Here is a 20,290-nt window from a genome sequence, read left to right as displayed (position 1 = left end):
AGCTCCCACACTACCAACATTTAACGAATGGAAAGCATTGATGAGTGAAACAGCATCATATGAGGTTATGTTGGCAAGGATTAGGGGCAGAGGGCCTGTGGTTCTGGGAAATTGGGATTACTTTATGGAATACCTGACATCTAACTAGCAGACCTAGCTATACCTTTGTAGCTTTTCTTTTCAGTATGTTGTTTTCTCTTAACCAGGAACACGCAACCAATATGTAATTTTGTATTCTGACCTTCCTTTTTTCTGCACACTGTACCTTATGAGATATGTACCATGTATGTTCATAAATAAAAACTTTAATTGCAAAAAAAAAAAATATATAGAAAACATTTCACAGTACATTTGTTACTTGGTTTACTTCTCGCGTTAGACACTCACACTCTGCAAACTACCTTCTATAATGTGACATCTCCGTCTTTCCCCATACGACTTTTTGTTGTATCAATTCGATTTTCATCTATAAACTGGTGATCGAGCACTTTGAGTCAAAAGTGGTGTGGACGCAATTTGATGATAGCAAAAAGAGGTGTGGACATGTCCCCAGCGTAAATTATGCCCATGGGCGGGGCACATAGTATGATTATGTGGTGTTATCGGTGTGCCAGGGTAGTCGTTCATCAAGTCAAGAGGAAGCGATGCGAGGCGCATGAGATATATCGCTTCTTTATTGAAGGTAAGAAGAAGTACATTGATTAACTTGCTACCTTATGTCACAGTTGACAGTTGTAAACCATGTGTATATTTGTGGCCATTCGTTGTGTCTATAAACGAATGACTGTATTTTTAAGCCAGTTGTTTCTGCTTATTATGACAAGACCTCACGATTGTGAGGAATTCAAATATGAAATTCAAATCTCCAAAATTCCGTTATTTTTTTCATGTTTCGCCGTTCACCATGGTCTGCAGACCCTATTGTTACTGTTTCATATACACAATAATGAGTACGCCTGAAATGAGTATCATACGAAGGGATTGTTAACTAAATATCTGTTGAATTAAAGAAATATTTTGAAATGAGATTAAGTAGGCTAACATCTGGGTAAATATATTGATAAGGAAACAAAAGTTTCAACATAGTTGAGGCAAACCTCAGGCAGGTAGCCCTGGTTACCACGTAATCCATACAACAATCAACCTTATAGTAAAACAGGAAAAACAGGGGCAAGCCAGGCAGGTCTGTGACTATGCAAATGGCCCCTTTCAAAACTTTCATCGCCTTATCTTGATTTGATCTATGCCGGAACAAGACTCTTCATAAACAAGATATAAAGACTGTCGTTAAACACTGACTACTCAACAAAAGTGGCAATGTAATGTGAATATAGCCTATTTTAATATGAAAAACGAAAACACCATGAAGACACTACATTTCTTGTAATGAGCAGGGGCGTATTTATTATTCAACATAATTTGTCTTACATGCATATTCTTGAAATAGCTGTAGAAAAATATAATGTTTATGATATAGCCTAGTTTATGATATGTTTATGATATAGTGCATGGTGAACATGGAACAACTTTGCTGAAACGAGTGTAAAGTAAGGTCAGGCAGAGAGGGTCTACGTGCAGTTCCTATCTGCAGGTGCAGGCTGACAAAGACAGTCGAGTATTCACTGAGGGGTCTCGGCATAGTAAAGGGGATGCAGAGTGTCAAGGTCAGGTGAAATCTTCCGAAGAGTCGTAAACAGGGTCTCAGTCGCAGACACACACTGACTCGCACACAGCCATCATTGTCTTGAAATGTTTCCCGGCAACAAGTGAGCAGAATATTCTGATTCGCTTAACTTTGATAAGTGTTTCGTTTTTCAATGTTTTTTGGAAAATCATTATGTTAATACAACAGGAGTCATACAACATAAAAAGTCAGTGCACTGAGAGTTTAGCAGAGATGCTCCATGGACAGCCTCTCCGGTCGACTGGAAGTCTGGAAGACCGAAATAAACTTCAGCTCATCGCACTCGGTCGTCTGCCTCTCATTGAAAATAGCAGCTTTAAGAAATGAATTCGCTGCAACATAGCCGAGAAGGCTAGATTGTTTTTTTTTTATCGGGATGCGTACTACGTCTACCATGTCTGTGTGCACTGTGCAGCACGTGATTACTCCCCCTCTCATAAAAAATTCCAAAGTCCAAATTTCCAAGGACCAAACTGTTACACAGTTGTTTGCTATAAACACCCCCATTGCCAGGGCGAAAATACTCGGCGATAGGCTTAATCCTGAGTGATCGGATCTAACGAGTAAACGTAATCTCTTGAATCAACCCGAAAAACTCACTCCTGAAAAAAATCACTTTATGACATTGTAGCCTAATATGTTACAGTAATGCAGGCTCTGACTGTTGGTTGTGTGGTTTCTATTCATGAATAGTTTAACCAAATGTATTTCCTCCTTCCATATTTCAGGGATTAAGGCATGTGTTGTGACCAGAGCATGTCTTATAATGGCAGTCAAAGGGTGTCACATATCCATTCTTAACGAGGTATTCCAAACATCTGAACTGCACGTAGGCTGTGGTATTTGTACTACCAAGGAAGAGCAAATCACATATTCAATAAAGACTTCACCGCACAAGTGTCAAGGAAATTTGCTCTTAGCTAAACTCAAGAATGAAGGAACATGCTGGAGGCCAATTTCAAGTCGACCAAAATATCCACACCCCCAGCGGTATGACGTGTGTTGGTTCTTTGTGGAGGGAATTGGATGCACAGTACATGGGAGGAGATGTACCTTTGCAAGCAGTTCTGAGGAAGCTTTCATTTGGAATTTCCAAAAGAAACATTTTATAGATGACGAGTCTTTTATCAATCTGATTAGAGAGTCAAAACAAAATGTCCCCAGCCTGGAAGGGTTATCAGAAAAGATACTTGCAGACTGGGGTGGAGAATTTCAGGAGCTCTGCAATGAATGCTTCCACGTTACTCCACGTAGAATAACACAGAGAGAGTCCAGCCATGTTTGTGACATGGTTTTGGGGCATCACTGGAGACCAATGATGGTACACTGTTTGGCCCAAAGTCAGGGCAACTGTGTGTTCAGTGAGATTAGGTCACTTCCCCCCAAAGCCTTACTGGAACTGTGCTGCTATCCCAAAGATAAATTCAAAACGCACAGCCCACTTGAGTGCCAGTTTGCCCACAGCATGGTGGAGTTAGCTGTTTGGAAGCAGGAAGTCTACAGTGAGTGGAATCGTAGAGAGCTTCTGTGGCTATCTCAAGAGAGGGGAAGGCAACAACACTCCGATGAAGTCCAGTCACTCCGTCACAGCGCCACTACTAAACTGATGACATCAAATGACAGGTAAAACAATACGTTCTGTAATGCTGTTAATGTCATCTTCATGGTCTTAGAATTTACATGATTCTTTTGCATCCCAAATCCTAACATGCTGTCTCAAGCCATGACACAGGAGTCCAAGAAGACGTGGAGGAGACTTCTTACCAGCGTTGTCTACTCAAGGAGTATAGAGACAGTGACACAGCAGTTGTGATTGTGAGTGAGACCTCAACTTGCTTACATTAGTGTATTTGTGAGAATGAGTTGTAGTCCAAGGTTCATTTAAAAAATCTAAATATGGATACAAATATTTGTGAGACAATATGAATCCAGCTCAGGCGCATAGTAACACTCTTGTAGAACACAACACACACACACACACACACACACACACACACACACACACACACACACACACACACACACACACACACACACACACACACACACAGGGCCAGTTTAGGTTCAGAATCTGAAAGATCAGCTAAAAAACAAAGCATATTTGGGAAGGTCTCTGACAGGTGATCCTAAACGCTTTGCAGGGTATCATGCAAAAAGCTTTACAGCTAAACACCCCCATGTAGCATCTACTGGGATGTAAAGCAGGATCTGATAAAGGAGTGAGTGTGTGTTGGAGGTGGAATGAGCATGAGTGCCGTAGGGCAAATGCCATTGCGGAATACATATTAAATTAGATAAATTAAAAGTCAGGTGCAGTTAAGCCAGTTTCTCTCCTCTCTAAATCTCTGAAAGCATTCCCATTGCAATCTCATTAATAGTAATAGTAAAGTAAAGTCTCGCAGAGCTGAAGAGAAAAAAGCATACAAAGACACGCTCCTCAATAATTCAATTCAAATTCAATTGTATTCATTTATGTAGCGGCATTAACAATATACATGATCTCAAAGCGCTTTACAAAGACCCAGGCCTGAACCCTAGAGCAAGAACAAAACTCCCTTTCAACAGGAGGGACCCATCTCCTTGAGGTCGACCTGGTAGAGGGTCAGGGAGTGAGAAAAGAAGAGGCCAGCACATGATTCATGCATAGAATCAAGCAAATACTTCAAACATACATCATATTGGCAAACATAGGGCAGATGTACATCAGGCATACATGCAGGTTGCAGGGTGTAGAAAGGGAGACGATAAGGTAAGAAAGTAATGCCAGCATACAAATACAATGGTCTTAAAACATATTGAGGATTTTGATGTACTCTATGTACTGGAATGTACCTCAATAATGGAAGAAACGACTGGGCTGGGCTGTCTTCTTTAAAAAAAAAAAATATTATTTAAGATTTATTTTTGGGCTTTTAATCAGATATTACAGTAGAGAGAGACAGGAAGCGGGCTGGAGAGAGATCGGGAGAGGGGTTGGGAAATGACTGAGTCGGACTCGACCCGCATCCCCATGGGCATTCCGACCCATTGATGGTACAGTGATGCTGCTGCTTGCACCACAGCTCCCCCCAAACATGGCTGGGCTGTCTTCTACGTAACTGTGTGCACTGTTCTTGATAATCTTTTATGTCTGATTATGTCTTATTCAGAGTCCTATTTTCTCTCCCTATGGCTCTATAACGCTAACGAAAGATTATTTATTCTAGATGGCAGAGCATGTTGATGATGTTGACGTCACACATGATGAAGACCTCTACTTGGAGTGCCTGCAAGTTGGCACTGAGATGCAATGGAGTTTTCAGATTAAAACAGAGGTGGGTAATATGTTACAAGTCTTATTATTGTAACAAGCAACTATAAAAATACATTTCAGAATAATGTAATTATAGTTCAACAGATGTCTACATGTTAATAATAACAAAAAATATCCAGGATTATAATTAAGATACACTGCCCTGCCTGTTTTGTGCATTAAAACACTCTACTCATTGCTATGTGTTGAACATTTCACAGAAATCCCTCTTGGTCATATGTGTAGTAACAAACCTTGGTTATTTTGAACGTTAATTAATTATTTTAGCCTTGCATGTTTTCTCAAATTACATAGCTGAAAGCTATCAAGCCTATGAGGAATGTCTGAATACAGCAATTTTGTTGAGTTTGTGAATGTAACATTAGCCATATATTTCTACCCAAATCACTACACAATCCCTAAATCTCCTTTTCTCTTTCAGAGATACCTATCCCATGTAGCCTTGCTGAAGAACGAGCCAGGAGGCACATTCAGCCTTGGTCAACGCACTCATGATGTGGCTTGCACATACTCCGTAGGAAGCACTTTTGTGAAGTCTGGCCTACGCTATGAAGTCACTGTCACCTTCACATCCTCCCTCCCTGGTCTGTACGAGCAGTGGCTGGTGTTCGACTTCGACATGAGACCAGTGCTGTTGCAGAAGCTCAAGGTGCGAGTAGGAGGGCAGTCTCTTTCGAAACCTGAGGGGGCGCAAGAGACTGTAGCACCCGTTTTGGAGCGATGGCACAAAGAAAACCGAGTTATTATCCCCTACTTCAAATTCAAAACTCAAGAGGACCTCCTGAAGAGATATGAGCTTCCCAAGATGAAGCTCGGTGCCAGCAAAACAGCTGATAGCACTAACACAATCTGTCGTCAGAATTACAAGGAGAGAATGCACGATTTTCTATATAAAGAGGAGTGTGTAGAAGCAGATGTGATCAGCAGGTAATTAAAGCAAGCAATACTTTCATAGCTACTAATAGTTTTGAGCAATATCATATATCATATGAAATGTATGTACTGACACACATGGACCAAACTGTGAGCTAGACTATTATTGCAACAACTTTCTGAAAAAGTTGAAAACTTTTTTTCTTCAAATTCTTTAAATAGCTTTTTACAAATGTTACAAATAGACCAATTACCTTGGTTTAATGAACTTCTTTGCATCTCAGGCTTGACTTTCGAGGAACCATCACATTATCAGACAGCTTGGCAGGCCCTTACAAAGGGAATGACTTGTGTGCATATCCTGGAGAGCTTCTTGGCACCCTGTCTTTCTCTTATACTATAACTCAAGGCACTCCAGAGGGTGTCCTGCTCAAACGAGAGGTGGAGTCCGTTCTTGTGGGTGAGGTCACTACAAATGATCGAAGCCAAAAAGTCTACGAGGCTAAGATCCTTAGAGATACAGCCAGTGAGAAGGAGATACACCTGCAGCTCTCCAGAGAGTGCTGTTCAGACTTGGGTCTTCAAAAAGGTCAGACACGTATGATGGAGGTCCAGTTCCAGCTTAACCGTCTCTGGTTCTGTGGGATGCACAAGGCCGTTGACCTCCTTCCAGACCTTGATAATGTGGTCCCAGACTTCACAAACAGCTGTGTTCCTTCACATTCAACAAAATATCCCAACCTCAATGCAAATCAACAAGCTGCCATGGACTTCATCCTTGGCGACCCTGATGGAAAAAATGCTGTGGCACCACTACTGATATATGGGCCCTTTGGAACCGGAAAAACATTCACTCTTGCCTCTGCAGCTAAAGAGGTTGTCTGTCAGTCTGGTGGTCGTGTACTTATCTGCACACACACAAACAGGTAACTTCAACAAAGACATATTTGATTAATTCATTTAAGTTAATTCAGGTAAATAACACATTAAGCAGTCTTTGAGATCATGTCATTATGAAATGCTAACCAAACTTTAACTTCCTACTTTCCAGCTCTGCAGACATGTATGTCAGTCGTCACTTCCATGATTACTTCAGAGCTGGGTGTCGTGAAGTCAAACCACTTAGAATTAAGGGCAACAAGAGAGGGGCTGCTGTTAAAGCCACAGATGCGATAACACAGAAGTACTCCCTTCTGTCTCCAGACGGCCAATCATTCATTTCCCCATCAAGACGTCACTTAGACTCACACCGTATCGTGATAATAACGACTTCATGGGCAAAGAACCTCTATGACCTGAGCCTCCCAAAAGACTACTTCAGCCACATAATGATTGACGAAGCCTCTCAGATGCTGGAGTGTGAAGCCCTGATGGCTCTTGGTCTGGCGGGCCGTGAGACTCGAATAGTTTTGGCTGGAGATCACATGCAGATGGGGCCCAAGCTATTCTCTGTGGAGGACGAGAAGCGCTCAGACCACACCCTGCTCAATCGCCTCTTCTACTACTACCAGTCCGAAAGGAAAAACGTAGCCTTGGAGAGCAGAATCATCTTCAATGAAAACTACCGCTCCAATAAAGAGATTGTGAATTTTGTTTCCACCCACTTCTATACTGGCAAGAGAGATACCATCAGGGCCTGTGGAAATGTACCTGCTCATCCAAAACACCATCCACTCAGGTTCCATCATGTCAGGGGGGAATGCCATTTACACCCAAAGAGCCTGTCTTGGTACAATTTTGAGGAGTCTTTGAGTGTTGTAAACATCGTCAGAGAACTTCTTGATCAATGGCCGACAAAGGAGTGGGGTGCACGAAAAGCAGAAGACATCTGTGTTCTGTCTGAGGGTCACCAGGTAAGGGCTTGTTCCATGAAGTCACTTTTTACTTACTTTTAGTCACTTTTTAAGGTTATCATATTACAAACATGATAATTATCATGAATCTTTAAGGACATAATGGATATCATATTACACACATGGTAATAATCCAGTCTTGAAGGATATCCTGGTTATCTTGTTACTTGTGCATTAACAGGTTCAAGTGGTGAGAGATGAACTTTGGAGAAAACAGCTTCGTGGAGTATCAGTGCAAAACTTAGCCAATGTCCAAGGTGAGTCATCAATGTTTATCTCAGTGCTCAAAATGTATTATTAAAATTGTGTTTATTTCCTGTACATCTTAATTTCCTCTCTCTTCTCGTTACAGGTAAGCAGTTTAGGGTGATAGTGATGACAGCAGTTCAGACACGAGATCAACTACTCCTGGCAAACACCAGTTGTTTGGAGTTCTTCAATGATGCCCGTGTCCTGAATACAGCCATGACCAGAGCACAGTCTCAGGTGATAGTAGTAGGAGACGCTGCTGCTCTCTGCTACTTTGGGAAATGCTCCAAAACATGGAAAAGCTACACAGAGCACTGCATCAAGAAAGGAAGTGCCCAACCTGAGCATTTTACAGAAGAATTTCTGAGAAAGGAGGTGGAAGAAATTTCAAGATTCCAGAGAGCAGAACTCAGTATTGACACAGAAGACATTCCATCGGTTCCAGACGATCAGATGGATCAGATATTACAACAAATGGTCAATGATTACGCTGCAGAAAACGGTGAACAATCAGATACAGAGAGTGAGACACATAGTAACTGTCCATCTCAACAAAGCACAAAGAGACCACCAGCTAGGATAGCCCTGCAAACGCTGAGCATAGGCCGTAGTAGACGAAATGTAAAGCCCTCTGACCATGAGTCTGGAAAGGGCAACGGTTTTGTGGGCGAGTCGTTTGTGTGCGTTCTTGACGATGAGTTCCAGCATAGAGCACAATATAAAGAGAGTGGGTTCATTCAGAAATCAATGTTACCCATCAGTGAACATGCACTAAAAATCCGAGTGCTGCTTCAGAAGCGATGTCGTAATGTGTTGCCTATTTGGAAGCCTGAGAGTGGGGTCTGGCGGATCACGGACTATGCGCACGTTGATGAGCAGTTGAGGCAAAAGCATGTGTTTATTGTGCAGGTGGTTTGCTGGAAAGATCACTGCCTCTTTCCACTAGGGCATGTGATTGGTGTTCTCCCTGTTGGGACAACTGAAAAAGAGGGGCTGAAGGTTTTGGATGCAGTGTTTAAACTGGACCAGTTGCCTGCTAATGATTTCACTGATGCTGGGGTGGATGATGGAAACAGACGGAACCTTCGGGGATTAATCACTTTCACCATTGACCCGTTTGACGCTACAAACCTGGATGACGCAATAAGTGTCAATGAGTTGGAAAATCATTATGAGGTTGGAGTTCACATTACTGATGTTGCAAGTTTTTTGACAAAAGACAGGGGGGCTACGTACTATCACAATGGTAGTGAGCGAATTTTCAAGTTCCCAAAATCAGTCAGTCTTTTACCAAAACAAGATCGAAGAGCCATTTCATTCATCAGTAAAGTGGATAAAAAAACTGGCTTAATCACGGAGAAGAAATGGTTGACCTCCATGATATGTTCAAACAAGAAGCTGTCCTATTTAGAAGTGGAAGATATTCTCAACAGGACGTCAGGGAACGATCTGAAGTTTGAGACAGTGGATGACTGCATTGCGGTGGCATATCATTTTTCTCAAGCTCGCAGGAAGGACAGGCTTCAGGGGGACTGGGCATATTCTCAGCCACGCAAACATCAGACTCCAGGGAGAAGGAGATCCCATCTCATGGTAGAAGAGCTGAACATAATGTTTAACCACGAAATGTCCAGATTATTGATTGACAATGATGAAACCAAGTTTTGCTCTCCCCTGAGATGCCAGAAATCCCCAAGCGAGGAAGTGCTAAGAAAACTCAGAGAGAGACATATGGACCTGATACCGATGTCAGCACACTTGAAACACCACCTTGGTTGTGATGAACAGGATCTGGGAGACAGACGGTTCACAGTGTTATCATCTGTCTGGAGAGACATAAAGAGAGCTGCCCAAAGTGGGCAGTATGACAGAATGGCTGACCTTATTGGAACAGATGACCTTTATCCTCAACTTCTGCCTGTAATATCAAAATTCAGGAATGTTCAGAATAAAGCATACGTCATTCGCTCCAACTCTTGTGACGAGGCTACTGTTGGCCATCATTCACTGGCGGTTGATTCGTACACGTGGGCATCTTCGCCTCTGAGGCGCTATATGGATGTGGTCTTGCAGAGGCTTTTCCATTCAGTTGAAAGTGGCAACCCTGTCCAGTATTCCCCAGCGGAGATTGATAAACTGTGTGAGCCGTTTGAGAAAAACAACCAAGCTGTTAAGGATTATGAAAAACGGGCTGAGAAAATGAATCTTTCCATCAGCCTCATTAGGCAAAGCGCTTCCAAACTGGCATGTGTAGTATCTGTGAAGAAAGAGGAAGATTGCTTCACCGTGTCTTTCCCATTCAACAAGGGTTCACTGCCTGAAAAGCTGCCGTTGCTGTATAGAGACCTGCTATTGGAAGACCAACCTACGTTTGATGAGAAGCAGCGATGCGTAAACCTGAAGTGGGAGAGACGAGTGTACACGTTCAGCACGCCAATGGTGCAAGCCCCCCTGAAAAAGTTGGAAGAAGAAATCCCATGCATTCAGGTCCCACAGAAGACATGGCATGACATTGTTGTGGCAGTCCAAAGTGAGGACTGGAGTAAAGCAACCACACTCATCAGTGCATGTAAACAGTGGAGGAAGGAGGAGCCCAAGGGAGTGACTAGAGAATCAGGAGAGGAAATTCAGCAGCGTCAAGATGAAGTCAAGCACTACACTGAGTACTGCCTTTGTTTGAAGCATGGAGATTTACTGCTGGTACAGCTAACAGCAGAGACGCAGAGGGGTTTTTGGGTCCCCAGGGTTCAGCTCCTGCATGTTAACCCTAGTTTTGTGGTCTGCCTGGATCATGCACATCGACCCACGGATTGTTTCACCAGAAATGCAGAGAATTACACCAAGGATTACTTTGAAGACATCAAGGAGTATGTGCGGGTCTGGAAGCCACTCTGTCAGATGGTGTCTGCTAGCTCGGCTGTGGGGGACGGAAACAGCATAACCATTGAGGATATTCAGATTGCATGGGAGCCAACGGGAAAAGGCAATCTAACCGGGAGCTTTTCTTTGCCCATTAAGCGCATCAAAATCTGGAGCATTGAGTGCACCCTGGCTGAGTGTTACCTCTGCATTAAGAAAAAGAATTTGAAGTTGAAGTCGAGAAACAAACAGTTAGATGATGATACGGATGATCCTCGCACCTTCACCTGGGTGGCCCACGGAGTGGTGACCGGTTGTGAAGAAACTGGGAAGAAATCCAAGAATCGATCAAAAACAGTGAAATTCTACATCAACGACAGATCGATGGACCAAGTTCCAGGTGAAGTCCTCAGCCTGGATTCAGACTTCTCAATTGAAATCATACCCAGGCTTCCTCCAGATATGTAAGTACTGATGAGCTGAAGCTTTTTGAGATATGGTTTTATAGGCAACTAGTTTTGTTACCATCCTCAAATTCATTTTGATAGCATATGGTCATGTAAAGGACAGATAAACCCCTGTGTCTTCCCCACTAGCCATCCAGGATATTCCCTATGTAGTTCTGTGTAACGGGCTGGTACACCCTGCAAAAATGGAAGAAAAGCTTTCACACGCATGACATTGCCAGCTAAACTGCCAAAAGACACCAGTTAGTATGTTGGCAAGCTTCTATCAGTGTCAGCTGGGCTGATGGTGGTGTTTGAATGGTTTTTGCATGCCTTTCAGGTAGTTAGCTTACTAGTTTTAGAACAGAACTTCGTATTGCTCTTCTTAACATGATCTTAACTGCGTTCGAGAATGAGGTCCAATGTCTGTCAACCTCTTTACATATCGTGTAGCATAGCGGCAGTGACTGGGGAGAGAGGAGGAAAAAAAGGAGTGTGTATGCTTTGTCCAAAATCAGTCTCTTTTTAATCAGCTCACCGGTTAAGCTACTAGCTAATGATTGTTAACAAGCTTAAAGCAGCATAACGGAGGCTAACGACTAAAACTAGCAAAACCTCATGAAATGTGCTTACTTTGACACTATGACAAACTAGTTAGTAAACAACTGTCCTAACACAGTCAAACATCAAACAAGTGCAACACAACCGGTAGCCCTGACCTCTGGAAATAGCATGTGAACCAAACCACTTTGAGCAATAGGGGGATTGTAGCAAAGGGAGAGCGTGGTCACCCCACCCGGAGTCGAACCCGGGTTTACAGGGTGCCAAGCATGCGCTCTGACCGCCACACCAAAGAGCCCAGCTTGATGGCATGGCAGCCAGAGCACATATTGACCTGTAGGGACGTCACAGGGATCATGATTTTTCACCCCTTAAAAAACACATGGTTTTACGTTTATAATTAGTACTGCTTGTGTTGTCAGGCTTTTATTTAATATTACTATATTATTCAACATTATTTATATGTGTTTACAATGATTGTTGGGGGGGACAACTTTATGGTAGGCGGGGACACGTCCCACCTGTCCCCCTCCGCCTATGGTTACAGGGGGAAGGAGAGTAGGATTATTTAAAATAATAAAATGGTGTAATGGTGCAAAACTAATACAGCTAATGGATAAAACAAGCATATAATGCAGTTTGGCAGCCATGCTTTAAATAATGTAACTCCCTATTTTGCATTTTGATAATCTAGACGGACAGAAAATGCCATTAACAACACTGGGAAGGCAAACAATCTTGTCCAAAACATTGTGCTTGGATGGCAGATCATGAAAGATGAGAGAGATGGTAAGATCATTATTGTTTATGACAATTATGTTTTTTGGTCATACGTAGCTGTTTGACAATTTTATGTGTCATGGGTTATGGGTTATGGGTTATTGTCATCCGCACCAATTAAAATTGATGTGTTAATTGTTAATTCATGTTTTTCTGAGTTAGTATGACTCATTCTTAGCAGACCAATTTGCTGGGAAGCAACAATACCAGTATTCCTTGTCTTTCCTGTGAATCTGTAGCCTCTGCGCCTATGCCAAAGTGGCGTATAATGATGAAGGACAAGAAACCATATGGACTTCCTGAGCTGAATGACAGTCAGTACAGTGCTGTAGAGTATGCTGTCAACAACAGCTTCACCCTAATTCAAGGTCCACCAGGTAAAGACAAAACATTCAATTCAATTCAATACATTTTTTTCAATATAGGCTCTAGGTTATCTATGTAAACATATCATATGCAGGTACTGGGAAGACTATTGTTGGGGCCTACATTGTATATTGGTTCTGTCAACACCTGGAGAGAGATCTTGAAAACAAAGACAAGAAAGAAGTTGTTCTATACTGTGGTCCATCCAACAAGTCGGTTGATGTTGTCGCTGGTAGGTAAACATTTCGTTTTTTTCCCTGCAGGAACTGAACATATTTGTCAACTTTGAAGGACCACTTGATTTGTATCCAGCTGAGATATTTGTGACTGATGCACCATATTTTCTCGGATCTGTAGAGTACCTTCTGGCATTTAAAGACAGTCTGAAGCCTTTAAGGGTGTACGGCCGACAGACAGAGATAGAGGAATTCCCCTACCCGGGCAGCACCCTGCAACTATCCCGGAAATCATGCCAAGAAAAATCAAGCCCACAGCTCAGGTGATTTGTGTGACTTTAACGCTGTTGTCAAGAATTATGATTAGGAACATAGTTGCAATGTAGATATTAGTTGCCATCCACCAAATGCCACTTTTAACACTTTTACACAACATTTTGACTACAACCTATGGTTTATTGAACAAAGTTCATCACATAATCTTCAAGTTTTTAGTAAATGTGTATTGTTTTTCTAGGAGCATTACTTTACATCATCGCATTCGGGACAATGAAAACAATGAATACTCACAAGATATAAAGGCTTTTGATGAGAGAATACGAAAACGTGAAATAACAGAAGATCAAGAAAAGGAAATAGAAGAGTAAGAATGTATTACACGCTGTTTATGTTGAGACATCTAATGTGATTTGAAGCAAGTGTTTTCACATCTGTTGCTGAGAAAGGCAAGAAGAATGCAAAGATAAAGATTTTATGAAGGCCTGGGCACCTGGGCCTCAAAAAGTTAGGTCTTTATAGTGAACGGCAATCCACTCCCAGTCCTCGGTTATACATAATCATTCACTATGGCCCATTTGTGCCAGCAGACATACATTTTATTTGATTTAAACTCTAAATATTTTACCTAGTTTGTGTTAATCACAACTCCACTAGATTATATGTATGTCTCTCATCTACAGCTACAAGGAAAAGCTAAATAAAGCTCGGGAGTATGAACTGAAGAGACATGATGTAATCCTCTGCACGTGCACAGCAGCGTCCTCTGGAAACCTCAGAAAGACCATCAGTACCAAACTGATTCTGATTGATGAATGCGCCATGGCAACAGAGCCACAAACTCTAGTCCCACTGGTCAGCTATAATCCCGAGAAGGTAATCAAAGTAAAAACGATATGAAAGAGTTTGAAAGGTTACTGAAGCAGAGTGTAGAACCATAATTCCTTATTTAAACACTGCACATAACTGCATGATTCAAGGAACAATTATGCCATCAGTATGAATATCATTGTTAAATTGTAAACAAAACACTTATCCATTTGTATTTAGTTATATCTTGGTCTAATAATTACACCACTACCATTTGTATTCTGAGTAGTAGTCACACTTCCCTGAGATATACACTTCTATAACTTCTGGATGTAAATTATATTAAAAGTGAAATGTGTAGGTTTTGCTGTAAATAAAAACAAAACACATATATACAAACAAACAACAAAAACACAATAGCCTACATAAAACAGTTAATGTAATTCTAGAGGCATGACAACAATGCCGTTCTCCGTATAATCTTGTGGATTCTGTCTTCCTCTTTGAGACCTTTTATGCATTTCTCTGGCCCTGAAAATATGTTGATAAATGCATAAACAATACCTGTAAGACAGAATCACAACGAATAGACTTTTTTGTGATACTGTGTCCCTGTAGCCTACTTGCAGAATTACATCATTATGGTGATTCTATAAACATTTTAATTTTGAAAAAGAGGCATTCCATGAGGAAGACTTCCCTGGAACAATCTCACTAGGACTCTTCACCGCTAGTAATCACTCCGCCTTTGACATGGCCTACTTTAACTCATGTTCGTGGGGATGGTAAAGGATATCTTCACGGGCCACGGCTGTGATTGATCGGCCTACGGCCGAATCTGTGAGGAGATGTTTTACCAACCCCACAAACACGAGTGTCATATTGATTATAGAATATGCCTAGTACAGAATATTATTTGGCTACGGTGGCAATTTACAACATTTAAAAGTCTTCCCATAGGGTTTTGATTAAAATGATCTAGGGTCACGCCACAAGATAAAGATGATAATGCAATGTAGTAGGCTATGCGTTGTGGAATCCACATTGTGTATTTAACTGTAACTGGATGATGAAGTTTAATGAGGACATTTAACTCAGCGACCCCTGTCTCTCCCTCACAGAACTCTTCTCTAGCCATGCAGTAAGTTATCTTTGGTGTCGTTATTGTGCTAGCTGCATGTCAAGAGGAGTCACTCATTTGTTGCCATCCGAGATTTGATGTGATGTGTTTTTTTTTTTTTTTTTACAAATACAGACTACCATATAGACAGAAATGGCGCTGTGATTATCTTAACCCATAACAGCCTTTAAATGAGTAAAAGAACATATGTTTTAATTGTTTAATTTGGATGCTGAATTTAATGTTGATATCTTAATGCATGATTGTGTGTTTGTTTATATGTCATGTGCTTCTGTGTTTTCTAAGTGTCTTCTGATAAATTGTTGTAACATTATCAAGTACTCCTTGTACAGATTGTATTACTGGGTGACCACAAACAGTTGAGACCCATCGTGAAGAATGAGAGAGCCAAGAGGATGGGAATGTCAAGGTCTCTCTTTGAGCGCTGCATGTCCTCACATGCGTATGAAAAGGCAGCCCATACACTCAACATCCAGTACAGAATGGTAACACATTGTGACAGCTTCAAGCACAGGATGCAATACGTTAAAGTGCACCTTTTTTTAAGCTACAAAGCAATGATGGCAAAATAATAAATTAATAGGAATAAAACATTTGACTAATAATTCTGCTAGTAAGAGCTAACCAAAGATGAAACTAATTGTCATTAAGATGACCTGCTGGGTTTACTTATATAAAGGTATTGATATACAAGATTGATTCAATTGATAAAAAAATCTAATGTCATTATATTGATATATTTTAATATATTATATTAATATATGGTAAAAATGTTTTTCTTACAGCATGAAGATATTTGTGAGTTCCCATCAAGTGCGTACTATGGAGGCAAACTGAGAACAATTGTCAAATGCAGGGGTAGTGTCCTACAAATAAAAAGATATGGCATAACACAGTCAACTCGGATTGTCTTTGTGGACATAGAGGGGAAAGAGATCAGTCGGCTTGTTTCCACACAAAAGGGAAATGAAAAATCTGTGGCAAACCATAAAGAGAGCATCAAAGCAGTAAGTGATACATATTGATCCATACAATATTTGCTCCCCATTGTTTTAGAATGACATTGAAATGTTGTTGTTTGAATTTATGATCAATTCAAATGATCTGTTAAAGGTAAAGTCCACAATTCTAATCCCATACACTTGTTAACAAATTCAGGGAATTGCTCTTAACGGTCCTCTAACTGTCTGTTTAGTGTTTGCGCTTAAAACAAACTCTGGTGTTCGTACACAGCCCTGACTCTGTAAATGGGAAACAAACATCGTGTCTCAGCCCATAAACAATCCCAGCCAATTAACACAGTGCTTCAGGAGCACAAAAGGGAAGGGTGTAATTTCACTGGCTGTTGAGCTAAAATATCATCAACCTTTCGCAAAACTGAATCGCAGACTGCATCTTTAATTGGATAGGCTGTTACAATATTAATCGTTATCATTGAAAGAGTAATGCCTGTTCATAATGACATTTTCCTTTACTTGTACCAGACAGAAATTGCTGCAGCACTGGTTGAAAAGGGTGGCATAAATCAAGAACACATAGTTATTCTGTCCCCTTACAATGCCCAAGTGGCAGATATAAAACAACGGCTAATAAAACTGATGCTTCCTCAAATCACAGTCTGCACCATCACAAAAAGTCAAGGTAAGAGGCTCCAATCCTTTCCTTTTGTGCCTTTCCCTCTTTATCATATTTTGAATCAGCTTCAGCTTTATATTATACGTGATTACACCACTGAGGTAATAATTATCTATAATTATTATTATCTTTACTGCTTTTACTGACTTTAGTTTATTGTATAACACCTCTTTTAAAAGGTCAATATTAGAGTCAAATGATTCTATGTTTTAGTAAACCTTCACACAGGTTTAGAATGGTGGTAATTAGCTAAAAGGCTAATCTTTTTCCAGATATAGTCAGTAAAAATTCACATGTAAACTGTCATGACTTGCGTATGTTTTACTGGTTGTCTCAGGTGATTAGAAATATAAACAGTTATGACTTGCTACCTGACTAATAAGGATGGAGTGTTACCTTACGTGATCGCTATTTAAATATTTCATATTCTGTCATCCAGGCAGTGAGTGGCGCTATGTGATCCTGTCTGTGGTCCGCTCATGCCCCAGTGAGGATATTAAAGCAGAGCCTACCAGGGAGTGGCTCTCTAAGCATATAGGCTTTGTGGGCGATGCCAACCAGATCAATGTGGGCATCACCAGGGCCCAAGATGGCCTTTGCATTTTGGGTGAGAAAAGAGAACAGTACATTTGTGTTAAGTGACCATATACCATCAAAATGGATTTAAAGATAGATTACAAAATAGTTCCCTACAAAAACAGACCTTAACAAATGGTAACAATGATGAGGATGCTCTTGTTGAGGCAGTTTAGATCTTAAATAGTTCAAAAATAACACCTGTCTTTGACTGAGACATTTGATGGAATATGACTATTTGGCTATTTTTTACAATGCATTGTTTGTTTTCCTTAAGCATGATATATCAAATGTGAGGATGGAGGATTTGTGCAGCATCTGTTAATCTGAGCATTAAGGGAAAGCTAGCTTTAAACCCATACGAAGGCACCATGTTGTTTATGTATATCTGCTCTTAATCCTCTTCTTTAGGTAACCAAAAATTGTTGAACTGCAGCAGAGCTTGGAAAAGACTTCTGCAATTTTACACAAAGAAGAACTGTGTTGTTACAGCTGATGGAGTCAGCGTGCGTAAAGTGACAGCGTGATGGAACTGATTTGTAAATCTGCCCTGAATGGGTTGACTTATATTAGGTTAATGGCGTTTGCATCAAAAAGATTAGTCTTATAGTCTTATACTTTTGTTATGTCAAATAGAGCTAATTGAGATATAATATTTTACAGTGTGTGTTCATTCTAACATCAAACATCTAATATACTATTCATTTTTAATGCCCATTCACTCTGATATTTTGAAACAAAGACATTACCTACAGTGCTTTATCTTTATCTTTCAATTCTCATGTAATTTAATCTGGTTGAGCAAGGTGTTAGCAATACTAAAGTCAAAGATTAAGGTGTATATTCATTGTCATGTGAGTGCATGGATTCAGACATTCAGAAGGGGAAACAAGGAGATATTGTGCATTTACATTATGTGTTTGTGTGTATATGTCATATAGTGTGAAGACAAACCAAATAACTAATATGAATACAATACATATATGAACTATTAATGCTAAATAATGTAAATATTTCAAAATGAACTATAAAATAGTGCTTAAAAAAATATGAAATATTATATTGGGATCCATTAAGTCAGTAGTTATTAAAAAACTCTATCAAGCTTTTTGTAAGCCCACTGAAGTCTGCTTGGTTTAAAGAAGAGATAGTGTGGAGCAGCTGAAGCCCAAAGAACAGGACAAAGATACAGAAAGCAACTGATAATGTTTGTGTGGGATCATTTTGGGGGTTTACAAATGAATGTGCTAGGTTGAGATAAGTTTTCTTTTTACTGTGTGGAAGTTTGGAAATTGTCCCTTTTTGTCCCAGAGTTTTTATAAATGCAACATACATTTGGGTGCACAGTTGCAGGTGTGAGTCAAGGTGCGAGTCAAAACTTTCCAGGGAATATATTGTCTCTGCTTATTAAAGGTATATAATACTGTGTGTATGACTCACATGGGTTAAGTGAAGCTAACAGAATGCAAATGAGTGTCTATATGGGCTCACTATACTGGTCTGATGATGACTTGAGAATGCCACCCTTGGGCGTGAATAAAGGTGGAGGCTATGATCACTGATGTGTGTTTGACTGGTCTTTAAGATTTTTACCACAAATGTCTGAAAGCATAAAACATAAAATTACATTTTCTATACGATCTGTGGCTCATCAAAAAAAAAAAAAACTTGGCCCCATGTTTGCTAGCTCACAATTTGCACATGCTTGCAAGTTTTGAGTCATTGAGTCATTGAGGTGCATCAATAATTGCAGGGAATAGTGTTAGAGTGCAGTTCATGGGGGTGGGGCGGGTGGTTTTTGGGTGAGCTGTTGGGTGTAGCCTCATTGCACGTGGATAGAAGCTATTTGCCATTCTGGAGGTGCGTGCTTTTGCAGATCTGAACCTTTTCCCTGACGGGAGTAACGGGAACAGATGATAGGCAGGGTGGGAAGGGCCCGTGAGGATGGGGTTTGAACGCTGCAGGCAACGGGAGGTGGAGATGGAATGGATGTCGGGCAGCTCTGCTCCGATGATCCTTCACGCTGTTTTAATCAGCCTCTGGATGGCTGCCTGCTCCGCCTTTGTGCAGCTGGAGAACCATACGTTCAGGCAGTATGTCAGCACACTCTCTATAGCGCAGCGGTAGAAGTTGCTCAGTAGTCTCTGAGGAAGGTATTCTTTCCTCAGCTTCCGGAGGTAGAAGAGGCTTGGCTGGGCTTTCTCCAAGACGAAAGCTGTGTTGGTGTCCCAGGACAACTCCTCCGTCAGCGTTAGACCCAGAAACCTAAAAAAGGTAACTCGCTCAACCTCTTCACCGTTGATGTGGAGTGGGAGATAGTGAATGTGCTGGGCAGACGTGTGGTTGATACGTGGCACATGGAACATACTCCAGATCCAGCGGTGCAGATCTGAACAACAAGCATATCCAACTCTAGCCATACTGTTTAGGACACCTCCTAGGCTTTTAATGTCAATTGAAAGTTACAGTGTAATATAACTTTTGTTGTTCTGTTTGATAATGAGGTTTCTCTGGCCCACTGCCTGAGATGGTTCTCAATGGCCCACCCCCATTCCCATTCTATAATTGATTGCAGTCACACACACCTCAGTTTGACCCCTGGTGTCTGAGCAAAACCAGTGTGGGGACCTTTCCTTGGTTACCATAAGATCACCGTTTTGGAGATATGCTGGCCAACCTTTGGTGGTCACAG

At 41.0% G+C, this 20,290-nt stretch overlaps 1 protein-coding gene across 1 annotated transcript; it reads left to right on the top strand.

The window, feature by feature from the left end:
• The first annotated feature begins 585 nt into the window (after positions 1–585).
• LOC105896352 (helicase with zinc finger domain 2-like) lies at positions 586–19,156 on the top strand. Its single transcript, XM_031568038.2, has 20 exons — positions 586–682; positions 2,413–3,307; positions 3,406–3,499; positions 4,891–4,998; positions 5,419–5,924; positions 6,155–6,796; positions 6,922–7,723; positions 7,905–7,980; positions 8,076–11,295; positions 12,533–12,627; positions 12,858–12,995; positions 13,079–13,216; positions 13,342–13,483; positions 13,678–13,803; positions 14,120–14,312; positions 15,720–15,872; positions 16,173–16,394; positions 16,872–17,028; positions 17,462–17,629; positions 18,010–19,156. The coding sequence occupies exons 1-20, from the start codon at positions 586–588 to the stop codon at positions 18,123–18,125; spliced, it is 8,088 nt and encodes a 2,695-aa protein (XP_031423898.1). The 3' UTR covers positions 18,126–19,156.
• Positions 19,157–20,290: the final 1,134 nt, after the last annotated feature.

The sequence above is a fragment of the Clupea harengus genome, chromosome 5 (genome assembly GCF_900700415.2).
Source record: "Clupea harengus chromosome 5, Ch_v2.0.2, whole genome shotgun sequence".
Lineage (NCBI taxonomy): Eukaryota > Metazoa > Chordata > Actinopteri > Clupeiformes > Clupeidae > Clupea > Clupea harengus.
This window is presented reverse-complemented; position numbering and strand designations above follow the sequence as displayed.

Bases quoted from the DNA above. Each gene is read 5' to 3' on its own strand.
- LOC105896352 (XM_031568038.2), top strand. From the start codon at position 586: ATGATTATGTGGTGTTATCGGTGTGCCAGGGTAGTCGTTCATCAAGTC. The intron at 4,999-5,418 runs GTGGGTAATATG...TTTCTCTTTCAG, and splicing joins GTTTTCAGATTAAAACAGAG to AGATACCTATCCCATGTAGC. The intron at 14,313-15,719 runs GTAATCAAAGTA...CTCCTTGTACAG, and splicing joins TCAGCTATAATCCCGAGAAG to ATTGTATTACTGGGTGACCA.